The following is a 17,613-nucleotide window of genomic DNA, read 5'->3' as shown; positions in this document are numbered from 1 at the left end:
ATTAATAAAGTAACCGACATTACAATAATTAATAAAATAACTATTCAGAGACGGGTGAGTCTAACATAACAATAATTAATAAAGTAACCGACATTACAATAATTAATAAAATAACTAACATAAAGTGTTCATAAAATAACCGACATAATAATAGTTCATCAAAAGTGTTCATAAAATAACCTACATAACAACAGTTACAAAAGTGTTACTACTAACTAGTGCGACTACGTGATAAATACAAAGCTTTATAAAAGTGCCTATACAACTCATCATCTGGACTAGCTTGATGTTCACTCAACCCCTGCTGTATAAGATCACCGATCTGCTGTAGGATAGGTGGCGGCTGTGAACTAGAAGCATCTGCACTGGTGGGCGGTACACTATAACGTGGGACCTGAGGTACACCATCTGGTCGCACCAGCAGTGGATGAGACACCTGATAGAACCACTCCAAATATCCATCTTCACACTCAGATGGATATGTAGCTGGACGAAGCTTGGGAAATAGCTCTGTCACTGGCGTCACATATCCCAACCATTCCACATCTACATCAAATAATCTAGCAGGATCTGGAAGTGGCGGTGAAGGAATATACTGGATATATCCGAATTGTCTCAAACACCTCTCTGGTAGATATTTCGCTACAGTGCTGCATAATCGAATGTGACCAGTATAAAGTGTGATATCATCAAAAGGAATGACACCCCTGTGATTCTCCCATGGTCTCCATATAACATCTGCAGGTGTCAATGCATCAATAATACTTCTGTATTCGTGGACCTTATGCTTGCCTTGCTTATAGCACCATCTATTCATTCGGGCAAAACATTCCACGTCAGCACCCTGATCACCTCTATTACAAATATTCGGAAAATATTCGTAAATCCAGCACTGTTACAAATAAAAATATTAAATAATTAATACTAACAATTAAATACAACATAAATAAATTAAATAAATAATTAACAATTAATACTAAAATATAATTGATACCTGAAGCAACGTCATGTATCCACCTAGCTGTTTGGTGTCATAATAGCAGGCATCTGAGAGGTAGTCATAAAGCACCACTAGTGCAGCAGTACCCCATGCATATCTATCTATACCATCTAAATATCTGAATAAAGGGAGGTACTTCGCATCAACTAGAGTATGACTCTTATCAGCGAAAATAGTACTCCCGACTAAATTCAACAGATATGCCCTAGCAGCACAGTCAAACCTCTCTGCTGCACACTGCCTTCTGAACACCTCCTTCAACCAATCCAATCTATAGTGTGCACCTCTAGTCTTTCTGGTCTCCTCCCAGATCTCTTCCGTGGTCACTCCTAATAGATGGACGGCAAGATTACATGCTGTTACTCTATCTACATCGGGTGGACTGTAGAACTCACCCCTAATAGGCAATCCGAGAAGATTGGCAACATCATCCAAAGTAATCGTCATTTCACCAAATGGCATGTGAAATGACGATGTCTCAGAATGCCATCTTTCAACAAAGGCAGATATCAAGTTGTTGTCGATCATCTTCAAACTACCCCGTTGTAATGGGTTCAGACCAGACAAATTCACCCAATTCTCTATGGGTCGCGGAAGTACCGGCGGAGTAAATTGTTGCATTTTCTTCCCATGCGCAACAATTTTCAGCAATGGTCGCTCCTGTATACAAAAAAAAAATATGACATTAAAATTAAATTTAGACAACAAATAATAATTAATTTAAATACGTAATAATTAATTTAATATACCTCGCCAAACCATAGTCTAGCTGAAACATGATAACGGTATCGTGTAAGGACATACAAATCATAAGGTCCTCCAGGATACCGTGTGAGCTCACCAGGTCCCTCAGCTCCATCATGTTCCTCCTCCATATGCTCTCCCTCATGAGCAGGTGCAGCCTCCTCCTGCTCATGTACATCCACCTGCTCGTGCACCATATGCTCATGTACCACATCTTCCTCATGCACTGTAGAAGGCTCCCCCTGATCATTATGTCCCTCATCATCATCTTCAATAATCATACGTCTTCTTCTCCTTGAAGCTGTCGGTCGAATCCTCTCTGGGGAATTCATCGGAGTCGATGTAGAAGTCTCAGTGTCCCGTGTAATTCGTATGATTTTGCCGTCTTTTCCTCGTGCACCCACTGAAAAATTAAAATATTAAAAGAATTAAATCACAATAAGTTATAAAATTATAATTAATTAAATTAAAAAAAAATAACATAACTTCCGGAAAACTTGATGCTCAAGTTCTCCGGTAACTACCGGAAATGTTGGCAATCAAGTTTTCCGGAACGCTTTCTGTACCGGATATGTTAAAAACAAGTTTTCCGGAACACTCTTCTGTACCGGAAAACTTCCTACAAGATTTCCGGTACCGGAAAACTTTAAAACAACGTTTCCGGAATACACGCTCTGTACCGGAAAACTTGTTTCTCAACTTCTCCGGAAATTTTGAAAAAAAACTTACTCTCTCTTCCGGAAATGTGAAAGTGTGGAATGGTAATTTTTTGAGGTTTTATTATTTATACGAGGGCAAAATAGTCATTTCATTCTATTTTTGGGGGTATAGGTATAATAAGGAGGGTACAAGGGAAATTTTTCTAAAAAAAAAAGTTATTGATATTTCATTTTTTCATAGAAAAGACCCAAATCCCATTGGGCCAAACCAGGCTCTATTTGAAATCAGCCTAATTGGATTGGGCCAAAAGATCCAATTTAAAAATAATAATTTTTATGAAAATCTATTAAAAAATAATAAAATTATTTCAGATTCATTTATTATAGATTAAAACAATTTTGATATTAAATCACTTAAATACTCATTGTTAAGAATTATGTAAGTATTTTTTAAAATTTTATTGTTTAAAAAAATTATAATAAAATGATAAAAAAAAAACTTTAAAATAAATTTTTGTGAGAAGTTACGTAAACCATTTCTTTTTTTAAATTTTTATTTTTAAATTCTTTAAAAAAATATTATAATCAAATTACGAAATACTTTAAAAATCGTTTTTAGCAAAATCTTAAATAAATGAGGCCTAGATCGTTAAACGTCCATGATAAAAAGATTTTACCAATGCTACAATATCTAAACCCGTCGCCCCTTCAATCAACGTAAAAATATAATTTTGTCTTTTATAAAACCTTCAACTTTTTTAACTTCTCATTTTTTCAATCCCTCTTTTCAAAATATTCGAAATGACAATTTTTAGAATTTTCGAAACCTCCGAACTAGAAAATTTTAGAATTTTCGAAACATTCAAACAATTCAAAACTTTCGAAATATGAAAATTTCGAAATGTAATTCTTATTACGAAAATTTTCAGGTTTAAAAACTTTCGAAACTTTTCAAATTTTCGAAATGTAATCCTTGTTTTGAAACTTCCGAAAATTTTGAAAATTTAAAACTTTCGAAATTATCAATTTTAAAATTTATTATAAATGATTAAAATGGTAAAATTGTATTTTCATGTATCTCGAGGACTCGTCAGATTTAGGTGTAGGGGTGCATGGTGTAATTCTACCTACTCCTATACAGTACTCCGACCCAATGAATTTTCCCTCCACTAGATGATACAGAAGAAGAAATCATCAAAGAAAAACATGTTACCTATTGTCTGCTTTAGATTAAAAAAAATATATAAATGACAATTACAAAAGCTTGTAGAAATACGACAGACAAGCCTAAACCTCAGCTTCAACTGTCAAAAGACGATTATTGGCTATTAAATACAAAGCTTTAGTCCTTACAACTAATTAAAAGGCCACAAGATTAAACACAAGCGAGAAAGTACTCTACAAAACTTACAAAGTAACCCCATGATCCATGAATGTTCCGGTGGGACAGATACCTTGTCGTTGGTAGCTACCGTTGTTGTGTCAATGCGGAGCATATTGTATAGTACAGTTTCAAGGTCCTTTAAATGGCACTTTCGCCACAAAATCCAATGTTTTGAAGTGAATTTTGATCTTGTGTCATTAAAACCTATACTCATAATGGTTTAAATCAAGGTGTCGGTGACAACTTTAGCATCATACTATATACAAAACTCTCTCTATCTGCAAGTGTAAGTGATGTCTATTGAATTTGCAAGCAAGCAATGAGAACCAAACTTGGTACAATTTGGCAAAAGACAGGTAACCCCAAGGAAGGCCAGTGGCAAAAAACCAGGATTAATTAGATTTCATCTCAATTTCAGAATCTTCCTTCAGATTCACATCAGGATTGTCACCAGGGAGAAGGCCAAGAAGTGGCAGAGGCAATAATGAGCTAAGATTGCAGAGGATTATCAAAACTGCCAAGTTATCAAATCTGTCCTTGGTAATTCCAAATACTTGAGTCAGGCCTGCACCTATCAATCCCCCAAGAACACTCCCTCCATTAGATATAGACATGAGAGTTGCAAAAAGAGTTGCCTCCATCCCCTCAGGACATAATCTTGCTGCTAGCACAAGAACGGGCATGAAAGAAGCCTGCAATACACTAGCATTCAGACGCAAGACAAATTATGCACAAAAGAATAATATTGAAGTTGAACGGTTGAATTGCTTCTTATTTCATGGCATAAACTGGCACTAGTTTTGTAGTAACTCATAAAAAACATCAACATTGACTATCCATTATAAAAGCTACAATCAGAAATATATTCCCTCTATAACTTTTCTATTGCATGAAAAAGATGAGCATCCTCGGGAAAATAGTTAAAGAATTCTTTTTGAAAAAAATAAGAAAGTAAAACCAAATGTATTTTGTAACAGCCCGGCCGTTATCAGCATCCTCTAGGTACTGGGGTTTGATTCACATGGAAGGAAAAAAACTCACTATTTCCACGAAGTGGAAGGGGAGGCGAGAAGGTCGCGATTAACAGTGTCAATAACGGGAAGGGTCGGGCTATTACATATTTCAGCATGAAGTGCCCTAAAAATCCACACCATGCATCCCTTCAAATAAGCTATCTGCATAAAGAGTTTCTCTTTTTTCTGTGGTTTGTATACATTACAACTACAAATGTTAAATTAAATTTCTTATTATAAATTAAAAATATATAAAATTTAAGAGTCAGGTAAATCCCTCAAAATATAATTTAAAACGACTTCTTATGGCATGGTGCTTTTAGCAATTCCCTTCTAACTCCTTTTAGAAGCTACTTGGCTTGTAGAGACTCTGAACCAAAAGTAAAGATTCTTGACAATATCAATGACACGCGAGGGTAAAACAAATGTATAGGGTTTAAAGGGAGCGAAATAAAGTATGGTCCTTGTGTAAATATATTGGAAATTGGAATATACTAATGGAGAAAGGTAGCTAAAAATGGAACAAAGACAGTGACCAAAACATGAGGTAGAACATTTAAAAGGTTATACCAATCCTTAGACACCAAGGCTGGGAAAAAAAAATACCTACAAGCTAGCTAGAGATATAGAAAGAAAGACAAGAGGCCACTATTGTGGATTGCAATAAGTATGAAGAAAGTGAAGTCTTAGACTCTTAGTCACAAAATAAGATACCAAGAAAAAGTGGAAGACTTATTTTCACAAGGCTATTTTTAATGAAGGATACAAGATTTATTGAGCTTGAATAGGCTAAACATTATAGAGGAAGATCAAAATAATGCCTTTTGTAATATTTGAAAGTGAGGTAAAAAAAACATTGACGAGGATGGATAATGGCAAAGCAATTGGACCAAATAATAAACATTGAAGAGGATGGATAATGGAAGCAATGGACCGAAATTAGCCTGAATATCTAACATCACAGTTACAAGAGACAAAATATTAAATTTTCACCGCATAGGCAGAAATATGAATGGAGTTTAGCTCAAACAGAGAAAAAAATGAAATACCAAAAACCTCTTTATTTTTATTTTTTTGGTAGACGCAAGAAACCTAGTTAATAACAATTGTGTCAGAGGTAGTATGGTTTCCAGAGCGAGTAATATATAACTAGTGTAAATAAATGGAGATAATGATAACCTGACTCAAAACAGTGAGAATTAATGAATCACCAATTGCAAACCACTCATCGCTTATTCCAAACTTCCGGTTTAGTCCGGTAACCAGGAAAACCTGTTAAAAGAGGTTTAATACATCAGAAAGATGTCAGAACAGTCTTCTCAAATTAAAACTACAAACAGACAACTAAATACTAACCTGAGTCATTCCAAGAGCAGAACCTAAAATGGTAGTCGCAAGAAATATTTTCCGCAAAGGAACATTCTTCAGAAATCCGTTATAAAGTCCAACACCAAGCAGAGACGCAATGGAGGTAACGAGCTTGACACGTCCTAAAAACTCAGGGGTAAAACCAAGAGAATTTGTGCTGAAATGGGTAAGAGATTACTTAACATTGCAGTAAACGATATGTCTTGATAGGTAAATATCAAGAAGACGTGGAACTCATACAAGATGAGAAATGATAATGCTCATATTCACAGAGTGGACATACTTAAAGTAGAACATAGCAGAGTCAGAGTGCGGAGTTGCTTGCCACAAGAAAATAAACAAAGTTGGAAGAAAAATACTGGGCTGTCGTACAGAAACCCACAGCTGAATAATGCTCTCTTTTGAACTTTCCAAAAACTCGGGCCTGGCAAATGAATTTTTTTGCCCTCTTGCTGTACCAGGCATAGGTTGTTCTTTTACAAGAACAGCAACAGCAGATGTCATCAGTGGAAGCAATGCTGTGACACCAAAAACAAACCTGGAGCATAGTGTAATTAGAAAACATTAGAAGGGGAAAAAAATACTGCTATCAGTAATCAAAAGCACTTCGATTAACAAACTTCTTCCCCAGTACCTTACTCCATATGCCTCCAGCAAAGACCCACTGAAGTAGGAGCTCACAATTCCACCAAAAGCAGAAGAGCCCCAACATAAAGATTGAAGAGATCCAGAAGTGCTTTGTGACTCACCACGTGCCCTCTCCACAACCATTGAATCTACAACCTAAAACATAGCTCAGTGTCTGACAGTTCTCTGAACAATTTTAATCTATAGAAGATGATAAAACACTAAAAGTCATAATACCAGAGACAGATTGAAATGAAATGCTTCTAAAAGCAAGACAAAAGAAATTGAACCCCAATGAAATGTTGGTTTGTCTCTGTGACTGAAGCACAAAGAAGGAGAAGACAAAGCTGTGAAGGTACTTTGATATATAATTCACATAAGTTAAGAATGGGGAAAGAATTAGCTCATTAATTAGAAAACGGTCTACGTTGTTATTTCCCTGGAAGGGAAAAAAATTATGGGAAAGAACAGAATAACTACTACTGAAAATTCCAACAAACAAACTATGTGCTGTACATACTAATCAACTGTGAGAAGCAGACTCAACAAAAATCATGTTGGCATAATCAATGAAGTTACACCAACCCAAGCAATTTACACACTTGTTTTGGTGAAATAATTTTACATGTGTCTGGAAAAGTAAACCTTGATAGTTAATGTTGAACCAAAGTGATATGGGGAGAGTTCTAGAAAGTCTCCTGGTGCTTTTTTTTATTATGGTTCTTTGTTCTCTTATCTGAGACAGAGATTCATTGGATACTTTAAATGCAAATGGGGTTAATTCATGGATGGAGATCTGGTAATAGAATTTTGATCACAGGAAATCTTACAGAAATTTTGGCATGAATTGATGAAGTAAACAATGAAATGATGAACAAGACATCAAGCAGAGAGGTATATTTTATCAGAAATCTCCACTCACAGAATATCAGTAACTTCTATAACTGGGGTAAGAAATTTCATTCTTATATGTAATAATATATGCATATACATACCAAATATAAAAGCTACATCAAATAGGAAGTACGTCAACATAATTAAAAAATAATGCTAGCCCCACACATTCACATGCCTCATCTCCCCCATCTACATAATTTACATAGTTTGATCACATATGGTCCCACCTCATTTTCGAAGCAAAGACATTCTAATTCAGTAACCTCACACAGCTGTGAGTTGGCGTGCTTGGTATTGATGTGCACAAACATTATCGATGGTTAAATGATTCCAGGAGAAAAACAGTATGTGTGAATTACTTAGAAGGAGACACTCACAACATCCGAGAAAGCAACAGAAAGAGATCCAAGAAGTATGCAAATAGCAGCACTATATTTGCTGTCAACAGAAGTAGCCATCAGACTCCATGAGAGTGCACCAAGCAGCCCTGATAAAACTAGGTATGACCTTCTCCGATAACCAAAAAGAGGGATAGAATCGCTGCATGCCATAACAACAACTTCAGTAATGAAACTTTTGTCGATAGGGATGAAGTGATACAATTTAAACTCACCTAATAAAACCATAGAGAGGTTTGACAAGCCATGGAAATGCAGAAACACCAGAAATCACAGCTGCCTAGTCAATATATGTAACATGTTAGTCCTTCAAATATTAGAGTTAATTGATTCAACAGCTAAAGAAAAAAGGAGCAGGGTATCAAGGAAATTCTACCACTTGTAGGTTTTTAAAATTTCCCTGTTAGGATATCTGAGAAATATCTCGTGATATTAATTTACTATTGAGTAGATAAAAGTGCTCAATGCGGTACTTATTCTTTTAAGCCATAAGGCTCTACCACCTAATGGACTAGTTTTTGGTTGAGCTCTCTTCATGTGCTTAAGTCCTATCAAATCTTGGGTGATCTTGCAGAATCTGTTCCCGTATCTAACTATAGTTCCTGATCTGCTTCCACATTTTGTAAGGGTCAATAGAAGTCTAGTAAATAAGGGTTAGTGTTTTATCTTCTGTCACGCCATATCATATACAGAAGACAAGATAATAGTATTCATAATCTCTATTGTCTCAATTTCTTTTTCCTTTACTAAATCCCAATAACAGATACAAGCAAAGGCTAATTGATTACACCGTGGATCAGGCACATGAGCAAAAGTTACAAAATTCAAATGAAAAATAATGAAAAGATGTGTGAATCACATGAACAACCATGAGTGTCAAGAATCCATACCTCAGCAGGATCCAGATGCAAATCATCCTTTAAATAAAAGCTGACAGCCAACCTTGCAAGTCCTAAAACACCTTGAACAAAGTATACCATCGCAACAGCAACAGTATCAGGGGATAAATCAACCCCAAACAATGTACCATATCTGTTCTTTCGAAGAGCAGTTTTACTAGTGGAGGAAGCTTCTAGATCTGTCTCAGTTGTTAGTGTATCGCCTTTTCCTGCACCTGCCACAAAATCTAACAATGCTGCCAATAATTTCCTTTCTAAAAAATAATTACTAAACTTGTTGGAAACAATAAAGACTTCATATCTTGAAACAAATAATGGTGTCAATTCCCTTGGGAACAATAACTAAACAAGCAATGGTGTTAGCTAATCCTTCCCATCATGAAGACTTAACAATTTGCATATACAATTATATTTTCCTAAAATTACAAACTAAAAGTCATTCAGTCTTAGACTAAGATTTCTTTTTTGAAAAAAACAAATGAAATATTATTAACTAGAAATCTTTTTCTTTGATTACATCAGGAATGTCTCCAACCTAGACTTATTTAAATTTATCTATTGACATAAATACTAGTGACACGGATTGAAAGAACTATGTAAACGGCTTAGTACATATTTATAAATTGTTTACAACTTATTTTCATAAGTTTTCCAAAATAACTTAAAAATCAGTTTATAACTTATTTGAAAACAATTTGTTCTAAAAATAGTTTATAAATAAATATTTATATGATAGGCGCAAGTATGATAAGTTATAAGATTAACATTTAATGAAGTTAAGTTGTTTATCTAAAAAGGGTCTAAGATACTATATTACCATTGAAACTGGTTGCATGAAGGATTGCATTATGAACTCACCAATCAGCGAAGAAAAAAACTTCTTCTAGAATATTTAAACTTCATATAGCGATAAACAAAGGTGTCAATTAATCACCTCAAATCTCAAACTTTGACACATTGAAAACAAGGTCAACCTGAATTTCCACTCAAAAATAAAAATAAAAATAAAGCAGAAGAAACACTATGAAAGACGCGGATTTAAACAAGTTCGACGGAGATGAATTATCAATTTTACTTACCGGTTCGAGAACCCAAGAATGAGTCGCTATCATCGGTGTTAAGTCGGAAAGCGGATGCCGACCTCGGAACGGTGCCGGACATTTCAATTCCCGGCGAATTCCGATTAGTTATCCGGCGGTATTGCGGTGAACGAGCGACAATCGTGGGGCGTATGTTGGAGGTGTAGAAATTGGGAAATTTGGAGGGTAATAACGGTATTAAAGACAAAATATAAACACAAGTCATTTTATTTATTTATTTATTATATTATATTAAATTAAGGAGCTAAACAATTAGAAATTCAAAGATGCTGATTATTTAATGCCCAGTTTTTAGTGTTCACTAACTCAATCATTCACACCTTGCAGCTATCGTATATTTTTATTTGTTTTTATTTATTTTATCATCTTTTAAATCTATTTATCCTGTATAATAATGGTGGCGGTGCTTCAATTTGGACAAGTCAGTCTGCTTTCAAGGGCCTTCTAATCTACGGCTGGATTTTTGTTTGGAAAATTCTTAAAAATCTCAAAAGAAAAAATTTATCGACTCTTCCAGAATTAATTACCGGACAAAATTTTGTTAAAGTGATTAATGTATATGTATATTTTAAGAAATATGGACTTTTATTTTTTTGAAATTGATTCACAATGAATTGAGTTTTTCATAAAAAGAAATTGGTAAACGAAACAACATAAATAGAAAGTCAAAACTCAAAATCATATCCCAAACTTAAAAATTAATCTAAATAAAAAGATGGAAAACAAAAACGATGAAAATCGAATTATTCCTTCATTTTAAGTAAGTTACATAATAACAAGTAAATGTAGATATTCTAGAGACAGCTAAGGCTGCTCGTTGAAGGCACTTAAACGACAATCACTGATTCAGCATATATACTTGAGTCATTGTGAAACCCAAATATTTAGGATACTACCATAGTTTGAGTGAAGGACAATTGCACTTATGTGTCGGAAATAATATCATCTTAAATTATACGAATTGTTAGATAATATTTTAGACACAAAAGTGCGATTCCATATTGAATGACCTTAATGAAGCCCATAAGTAATTACTTACGACAAAATAAATACCAATAAACTCTTCTAATTTTTTCTTTAATCTAACTATTTCTTTAAAAATGACATAAATTCGTCTCCCGAGAAGACAAAGATGTGATTTACTCTACTATACCCCAAAATTGAAAATATCAATAAAAAAAGTTATCACTGCTTTGTTTGTTACAAGGGTATAACTACTTTACCAATTACTTATGCTAGTTATTGTCATATTTTTATTGAAATCACTGTCCAAAAATTTTGCTCTATCTAATTCAACCTTAAGAGCAAATCTTACACTAAGTATGATGCTCCAGTATCTGAAAAGTGAAAATATATACAAAACTACAGATTAAATCTACAAAAAAAGATGCCATGTACAATAAGCTTCTATAATCGGGTACTGTAATAAACATGCTAAAAGGACAAACAACTACCCAATATACAAAGGAAAAGAATCAACTTCAGATGATGTAAGGGGTCCTACTTCTATAGGCGTGATTATAGCATTATTAATGTGGAGTACTATATCAAAATAATAATGTAAGTTCAAGTCATACATAATTATTATCATAGCCATCAAAAAGACAAAAAATGTGAACAATTCAACATCAATCCCATAATTCATTTCAAAAAATAATAATCACCTCTACAGTATCTCAGCTTTTCAATTCCTCCCAATTGTTTTGAGAGGTCGAGTTGAGAAGCAAGAGAGCAAAACCAGGTACAATGATCTAGGATTTCTGAGGACTATTTCATATCCTAGAAAACTAAAAATGAAAAGGGTGTTATTATAAATACATGTTTTGAATCACAAGAAGTTTGACAAAATTACACTTGCACCATGATTTCGTGAAAGCACCAAAATGCAGTTTTTACTAAAATCACATTGACATACCGGAATTATAACAAAATCACAGTCAATCCAAACATATAATAAGCCCCTTGCTTCAAAGGTTTAATTGTTTTTGTTTATGAGTGTAGGGGAATAAGGGAATGGAATTATGTCCCATGAACATCCTTAGCTTCCAATTTTGAGCATCCCCTCTTCAAACAGCATCCCTTGGTTACGGCATTCATGACTGCAAAATGCCATCTCACCCCTGCAACACAGCATCATACAACTAGGTTCAATATCTTAATATTCACCACCATTCTTTCAAGGGAATGGTTCTAACTTTTGTCATACACAAATCAGCAAATCATACTTTCTTTAGATTCACAATAACCAGTTTTTATTTTATTTTAAAATTTTAAAAATAATAATAACAATCCAAAATTATATTATCAAATCTCCTCCAAAAAAGTACTAAATGTAAAATCACTGGGAGTTAATTTTGTAAAAGCTACAAATGATAGTCGCAATGGTTAATCGTAATTTTATCAATCTTAATTTCAGTCTACAACTACCATGATTCTAAATTGTAGTCTCCAATTACAATTGTAGCCATCAACACTGCAATATCACCCGTATTTTACGGTAATTAGAATAAATGTTTGCAGCGGAAGAGCAATTTAAAACCATGGTACCTTTGACGATCAGGGAAAAATAAAATCTGCACCAACACATACATATGCCAAATTTTCTAATAATCAGCATCTCAAATTCTACATGCCAATCAAATTTTTAATTCAAAAATAAAAATTTGATACTTAGATAAATCAGTACCTAAAAAGTAAAATTTCATGATCCATGAGGTTAAAGAATAAGCAATTACCTGTACATGTAAATGTCTTTACCCTGCTCAAGATTCTTCTTACAGTGAAAACATATACTCAGAAAGCTTTCACATGGAAAACAATATTCACTCTCTTTAGCAGAAGCAGAGTATCCAACATCAAATTCAAAACAACTACTCTCAATTATGCAGTTATCAAATATATGAGTTGTTCTTGGATTTGGCCCGTGTGAAATCACACGTGTATAATCTTCTGAAAGCTCCATTTCACTTGCAGAAAGACACCCTTTGAATACTCCATGAGTATTATTAAAGGTTTCAACTTCAAGAACTGGATTTTCACACCCAGATGAAGATTTTCCCATAGGAGAGTGTGATAAGCTTCCATAAGAAGAACCCAATTGAGAATTTCCCGTCTTGATGCTGAATTCACCTCTTGAAAAAGTTGATTCTGATTCAGATGAAGAAGAAAATATTGTTGTTGGTGAAAAAGGTGGAATCTGAATCTTCAACTGAGATCCAAACAGAACAGTTCTGTTTTCTAGTTTTGAATTAACTTCACCATTTTTTTCGTCTACAAGAACATCAACAAGACCAAGACCAACCGGTTTTGAATCCAATTTATCCCAACAACGTTTGTGTTCACCACAGTTTGGTGTTCTGGGACTGTTTGTTTCAGACCAAAAAGGGTTCTTTAAACCAGAAAAGTTCTTACTGTCGAGTATTGAAGTAGGACTCATCATCATGGTTTCTGTTTCATGAAAACCTTTTTGTGTGAATAACTTTGGTGAATTGAAGAAAGATGAAGAAGTGATTTTTTTGTACTTTTCTCCACAACATGTTGATGAACCAGAATCTTCCATAACATGAATTGAAAACAAGAAAACCAGTGAGAAAATTAAAGAAGAAAAAAAAGATAGAAAAAGGGTAAATTTTTTCCCCGGTTATTTCGCCCTGTTTCTGAGAATAGAATCAATATGAGTTTGAAAAACGACATGAAAAGATAGACTCAATAGTCATGATCAAAGGACCAAGACGTGCATGCATCAGACAACAGAACAAAGATGAGTTTGTAATTTTGTTCCTTCTTTTGGCTACCTTTGTTTTTCCCTTTCGATTTGTTTAACATTTTCTGTCTTTTTTCACCTCAAATTATTACTGCTAACAAATAAAAAGCCAAAAAAATGTTGAAAAATGGTCCCTAAAATAAAATCCAATTTCAAAAGTAAAATAAAAAAAATTGGTGATGATAATTGAGAAAGCTTTTCTCTTTTTTCGTTGTTCTCTCTCTTTTAATGAGTAGTGGGGTTATTTATCTTTTTCAATGTTAGTACCTTTAATTGGCCACTAGTTTCAGTCTTCCATCATTAGTTCTGAAGTTGCAGAGAGCAATGCAAAAAAAGAAAGCGGTTTGTGATTGGTGTAAACTGTTTGGTGGGTTCTTATGAAAACATAAGTCTATGATTGAGAATTGGTGGTTTTTATTTCTTTTAATTAATAAAAAAAATTATGTGTTGTTTCAGGTGAATCATTGAGTGGTTTTATTAAGGCCACACCATGATCTCAGCAATGGCATAAACATCCCATGTATACTTTGATAAAAAAAAAGATACGACTCAATAGATAAATTAAAATTTTAAATTGTAAATATTAATTTAATTAATTTTTGAATATTACAGTTGAAATTATAAAATAATTATTATAATCTTTGAATTTTGCAGTTGGAATTTTAAAATAGTAATTAAAACATTTTATATTAAAAATTTTATCATTAAAAATTGTCAAGTAACGTTTTAATTGAATATTTGACTATCTACAATGAATTTATATTAATGTTATCACAATTTAGACTAATTTGTCTATGATTAATCGATGCATAATCACAAATACTTGTAAATTTATTTTTAAGATGACGAAATTTCAACGACAAATTTGTTCTCAAAAGATGACCTTGATGTGAGATTAACGTGGATAAATCATATATTTATTTTGAGTGTTGTGTCAAAATATTTAACAATAAAATTTTACACATAGACTAACTTTATTTATATTTTATAATATCACAAATATATTTGTCAATTTATAAAATTATAGAATTAATTTGATTGACATTTACAATTTCAAAGATCAATTTATATATTTTTTAAATAAATAAATAAAAATTAATATAATTGACGTGATATAACAATCATGGTGCTGCGATACAAAAAGACATATATAAATAAAATGAAGTGTGAAATAAATATTTACAAATTAAGTTATATTATTTAGACATTAAATTTGAGATACTTTTATAAAGTAAAAATTCAAACACATAAGTTTGTATAGAAATTGAAATGCATACTAGAGAGAGAGCATTTTATTAAAGATATATATAAAAAATAAATAAATAAACGTATATAAATATGGTGCTTCATCTCAGTTATAATGTACAAACATCTTTTTTTTTACGAATTAAGGGGTGCTCCAATATAATCACTTTTTTATCACTTAAAACTTTGTTTTTTATACAAATATCATTTCATAAGCATCTCCAACAAAAACAAAATTGGTGTTATAAAGGAGTAACGTATGTATTTTCGGCGATCACAAATTTAAATTATTTAGATATATAGAAAAATGAAAAATTATAGAGAAAAAATCATTATATTTTTTTACTGAGATAATTAAAAAATTAGATGATGTGTATTTTATAGGTTGTCTAAATGATTTGGACGTGTAGTTGTGATCACACAAAGACACTCTTCTTTCTGCTATGACTTGTGATTCTAGTCTTTTTGTTATATTTATTTTACACCATTAACATTTAAGTTATAATAAATTATGTATATATTTCTTTTAATTTTACTATTTTATCATATTGATATACTAAAATATTAAGATCTAATTCAAACTTCAATGAGATAATTGTTCAAATTACTTTGCAAAAAGAGGAATGATGTTAATTATGTGAATAAACATTTATTATCAAGTTTGTAGAGTAATACATATGTGTAAATAATTGTAGAGAAATTCTAAAAACTATAAATTGTTATAAGGTTCGATTGATATTTTCTAAAGGATTACGGTGAAATACATATTATTGTAATATTTGGTAGAATTTCTTATGAATATATGTATTTTTTTAGGCAATTGAACTTGACATTGTTGAAAGTGGGAGAAAAGACTAACAATAATATGTATAATTTGAAGGACTAATTCAAAAATAAAATCTAAAAGTATCAATATGAGAAATAAGTCAAATTTAAAAGACTACATATATAATTTTATTTAAAATAAATATTTATCTAAAATAAATATTTACCTTTAATTATTAATCATTTTAACATTTTAAAATATTGTTGTTAAAATATAATGATATAAAACTATTGTTGATATCATATAATAAAATTTAAGTTCATTGACATAATGATTTAAATTATATTACATGACCCGTAATCTTTAGAATTTAATCTTTTGATTTTTTTTAATCAATTTATAATATTTTAAAATCGATTTGAATGTGAAAACCCCCTTATTAATAAAGTTATTTGTGACATTCATTCAATGAATATTTGGTGGTGGGGTTTTCAAAATGCTACCTTTTAAATAAGGCAAAATATTTTCTGTTTGAGTGGACACATATCTATCTTGCAACCTTCAAGATAAAAAAATTTGGACATTTTTATATATTAATTTAAAAGTGGAATATATTAAAAATTATTTTTTGAAAAGAGGATAGAGATTTGCGACTACACTACAATGAAAAAATAGAAAATTTTCGTATATTAATTTAAAAGTAAAATATATTGAAAAAATGTATTTTGAAAAGGTGATATAGGTGAAAAAATCATAAAAATAGCATCTTAATAAAAAAAATAAACTAAAAAAAAACATTCTCACAATTGATTCATTTTTGTATTTTAAGTGAAAGTTACTAACTAAATTAGCTGAGTTGATTACGTTGGTCTCTCTAAGCTGGTCTGGATGTGTATGTGTTTTTAATTTATTCGGAAAAGAAAGGTAGGTGGCGTTATGTGAGTGGAATTTTCGATCGGCTATCTCTATCTCTCACTCTCAACGCACTCACCAAGCAATAGCATCAATGAATGAATCAGAGGCACAGTGTAATGAGACTAGTATACCATAATAGCATCAATCATACCCAAGCACTCACGACTCACGAGAATTCAAATTATTTTTGTTTTTTTGGAATAAACCAAATATTTCATTCAAACCGAATAAATGTATATTAAAATTAGTTTATAGTTAATAGGTGATCATTTATGATTAATAATTGTTAACTTAATTCAAGTGTTTGATAAAATTGACAGTTTAATTAAGTAAAAATATAAAATGACATAAAAAAACATTTTTAATTAAAAATAAATTTTATTAATTAGTATTTAAAATATTTTAAAAGTAGTAATTTAAATTTAATTTTGTATTAATTTAAAAATTATGATATATTTTTTATTTATCTATTTTAATTATTAATAAAATAAAAAAATAAATTATTTACTTTAAAATATTAATTATTTATAAATAATTTAAAATTATAATTAACAAATTATTTAAAATTATTTACTTTAAATTATTATTTATTAAAAAAATTGAAATTTGACATTATATAAATTATTTATAAATAAATTAGTAGATTATTTTAAATTATAATAAACAAATTATAAAAGATAAAAAAATGATTTTATTTATAATAGTAAAAGTAAAATTGAAAGAAAAATTGGGAAGTAGTAGGCTATAAGCTACTTGAATTAATTTATTGAAAAAACACCATAAGATATAAGTTCATAAATGACTCTTATTAAACAATGCTTATGAGCTATAAACT

General features: G+C 31.5%; 2 protein-coding genes across 4 annotated transcripts; both read right to left on the bottom strand.

Moving 5' to 3' along the window:
* Nucleotides 1-3,597: 3,597 nt before the first annotated feature.
* On the bottom strand, nt 3,598-10,481 carry LOC101513475 (folate-biopterin transporter 1, chloroplastic). 2 transcript variants are annotated; one of them, XM_004496655.4, is made up of 9 exons: nt 10,069-10,481; nt 8,981-9,216; nt 8,306-8,370; nt 8,070-8,232; nt 6,803-6,951; nt 6,452-6,706; nt 6,157-6,325; nt 5,980-6,072; nt 3,598-4,479 (listed from the first exon to the last, which is right to left on the bottom strand). In XM_004496655.4, exons 1-9 carry the CDS (start codon nt 10,292-10,294, stop codon nt 4,180-4,182), a joined length of 1,656 nt encoding a protein of 551 aa, XP_004496712.1. In that variant the 5' UTR covers nt 10,295-10,481; the 3' UTR covers nt 3,598-4,179. The 2 variants fall into 2 exon arrangements, with proteins under 2 accessions (XP_004496712.1, XP_004496713.1); XM_004496656.4 differs by having other exon boundaries at nt 8,981-9,204.
* Nucleotides 10,482-11,703: 1,222 nt separating this feature from the next.
* Nucleotides 11,704-14,286, bottom strand: LOC101512717 (FCS-Like Zinc finger 8-like). Of its 2 annotated transcripts, XM_004496653.4 has the most exons (3): nt 14,120-14,286; nt 12,825-13,641; nt 11,704-12,209 (listed from the first exon to the last, which is right to left on the bottom strand). In XM_004496653.4, the coding sequence occupies exons 2-3, from the start codon at nt 13,529-13,531 to the stop codon at nt 12,128-12,130; spliced, it is 789 nt and encodes a 262-aa protein (XP_004496710.1). In that variant the 5' UTR covers nt 13,532-13,641; nt 14,120-14,286; the 3' UTR covers nt 11,704-12,127. The 2 variants fall into 2 exon arrangements, with proteins under 2 accessions (XP_004496710.1, XP_004496709.1); XM_004496652.4 differs by lacking the exon at nt 14,120-14,286 and having other exon boundaries at nt 12,825-14,098.
* Nucleotides 14,287-17,613: the final 3,327 nt, after the last annotated feature.

The sequence above is a fragment of the Cicer arietinum genome, chromosome 4, assembly GCF_000331145.2.
Source record: "Cicer arietinum cultivar CDC Frontier isolate Library 1 chromosome 4, Cicar.CDCFrontier_v2.0, whole genome shotgun sequence".
Lineage (NCBI taxonomy): Eukaryota > Viridiplantae > Streptophyta > Magnoliopsida > Fabales > Fabaceae > Cicer > Cicer arietinum.
The sequence above is the reverse complement of the archived record's forward strand: the minus strand, read 5'-3'. Positions and strand labels throughout refer to the sequence as shown.

Excerpts from the sequence above, each read along its gene's own strand:
- LOC101513475 (XM_004496655.4), bottom strand. The coding sequence starts at position 10,294 with ATGACTTGTGTTTATATTTTGTCTTTAATACCGTTATTACCCTCCAAA. Across the intron at positions 6,326-6,451 it reads TCTGCTATGTTCTACTTTAA|CACAAATTCTCTTGGTTTTA; the intron begins GTATGTCCACTC and ends TACCCATTTCAG. Across the intron at positions 6,073-6,156 it reads CTGCTCTTGGAATGACTCAG|GTTTTCCTGGTTACCGGACT; the intron begins GTTAGTATTTAG and ends CTCTTTTAACAG.
- LOC101512717 (XM_004496652.4), bottom strand. The coding sequence starts at position 13,648 with ATGGAAGATTCTGGTTCATCAACATGTTGTGGAGAAAAGTACAAAAAA. Across the intron at positions 12,210-12,824 it reads AAAGACATTTACATGTACAG|GGGTGAGATGGCATTTTGCA; the intron begins GTAATTGCTTAT and ends GCTGTGTTGCAG.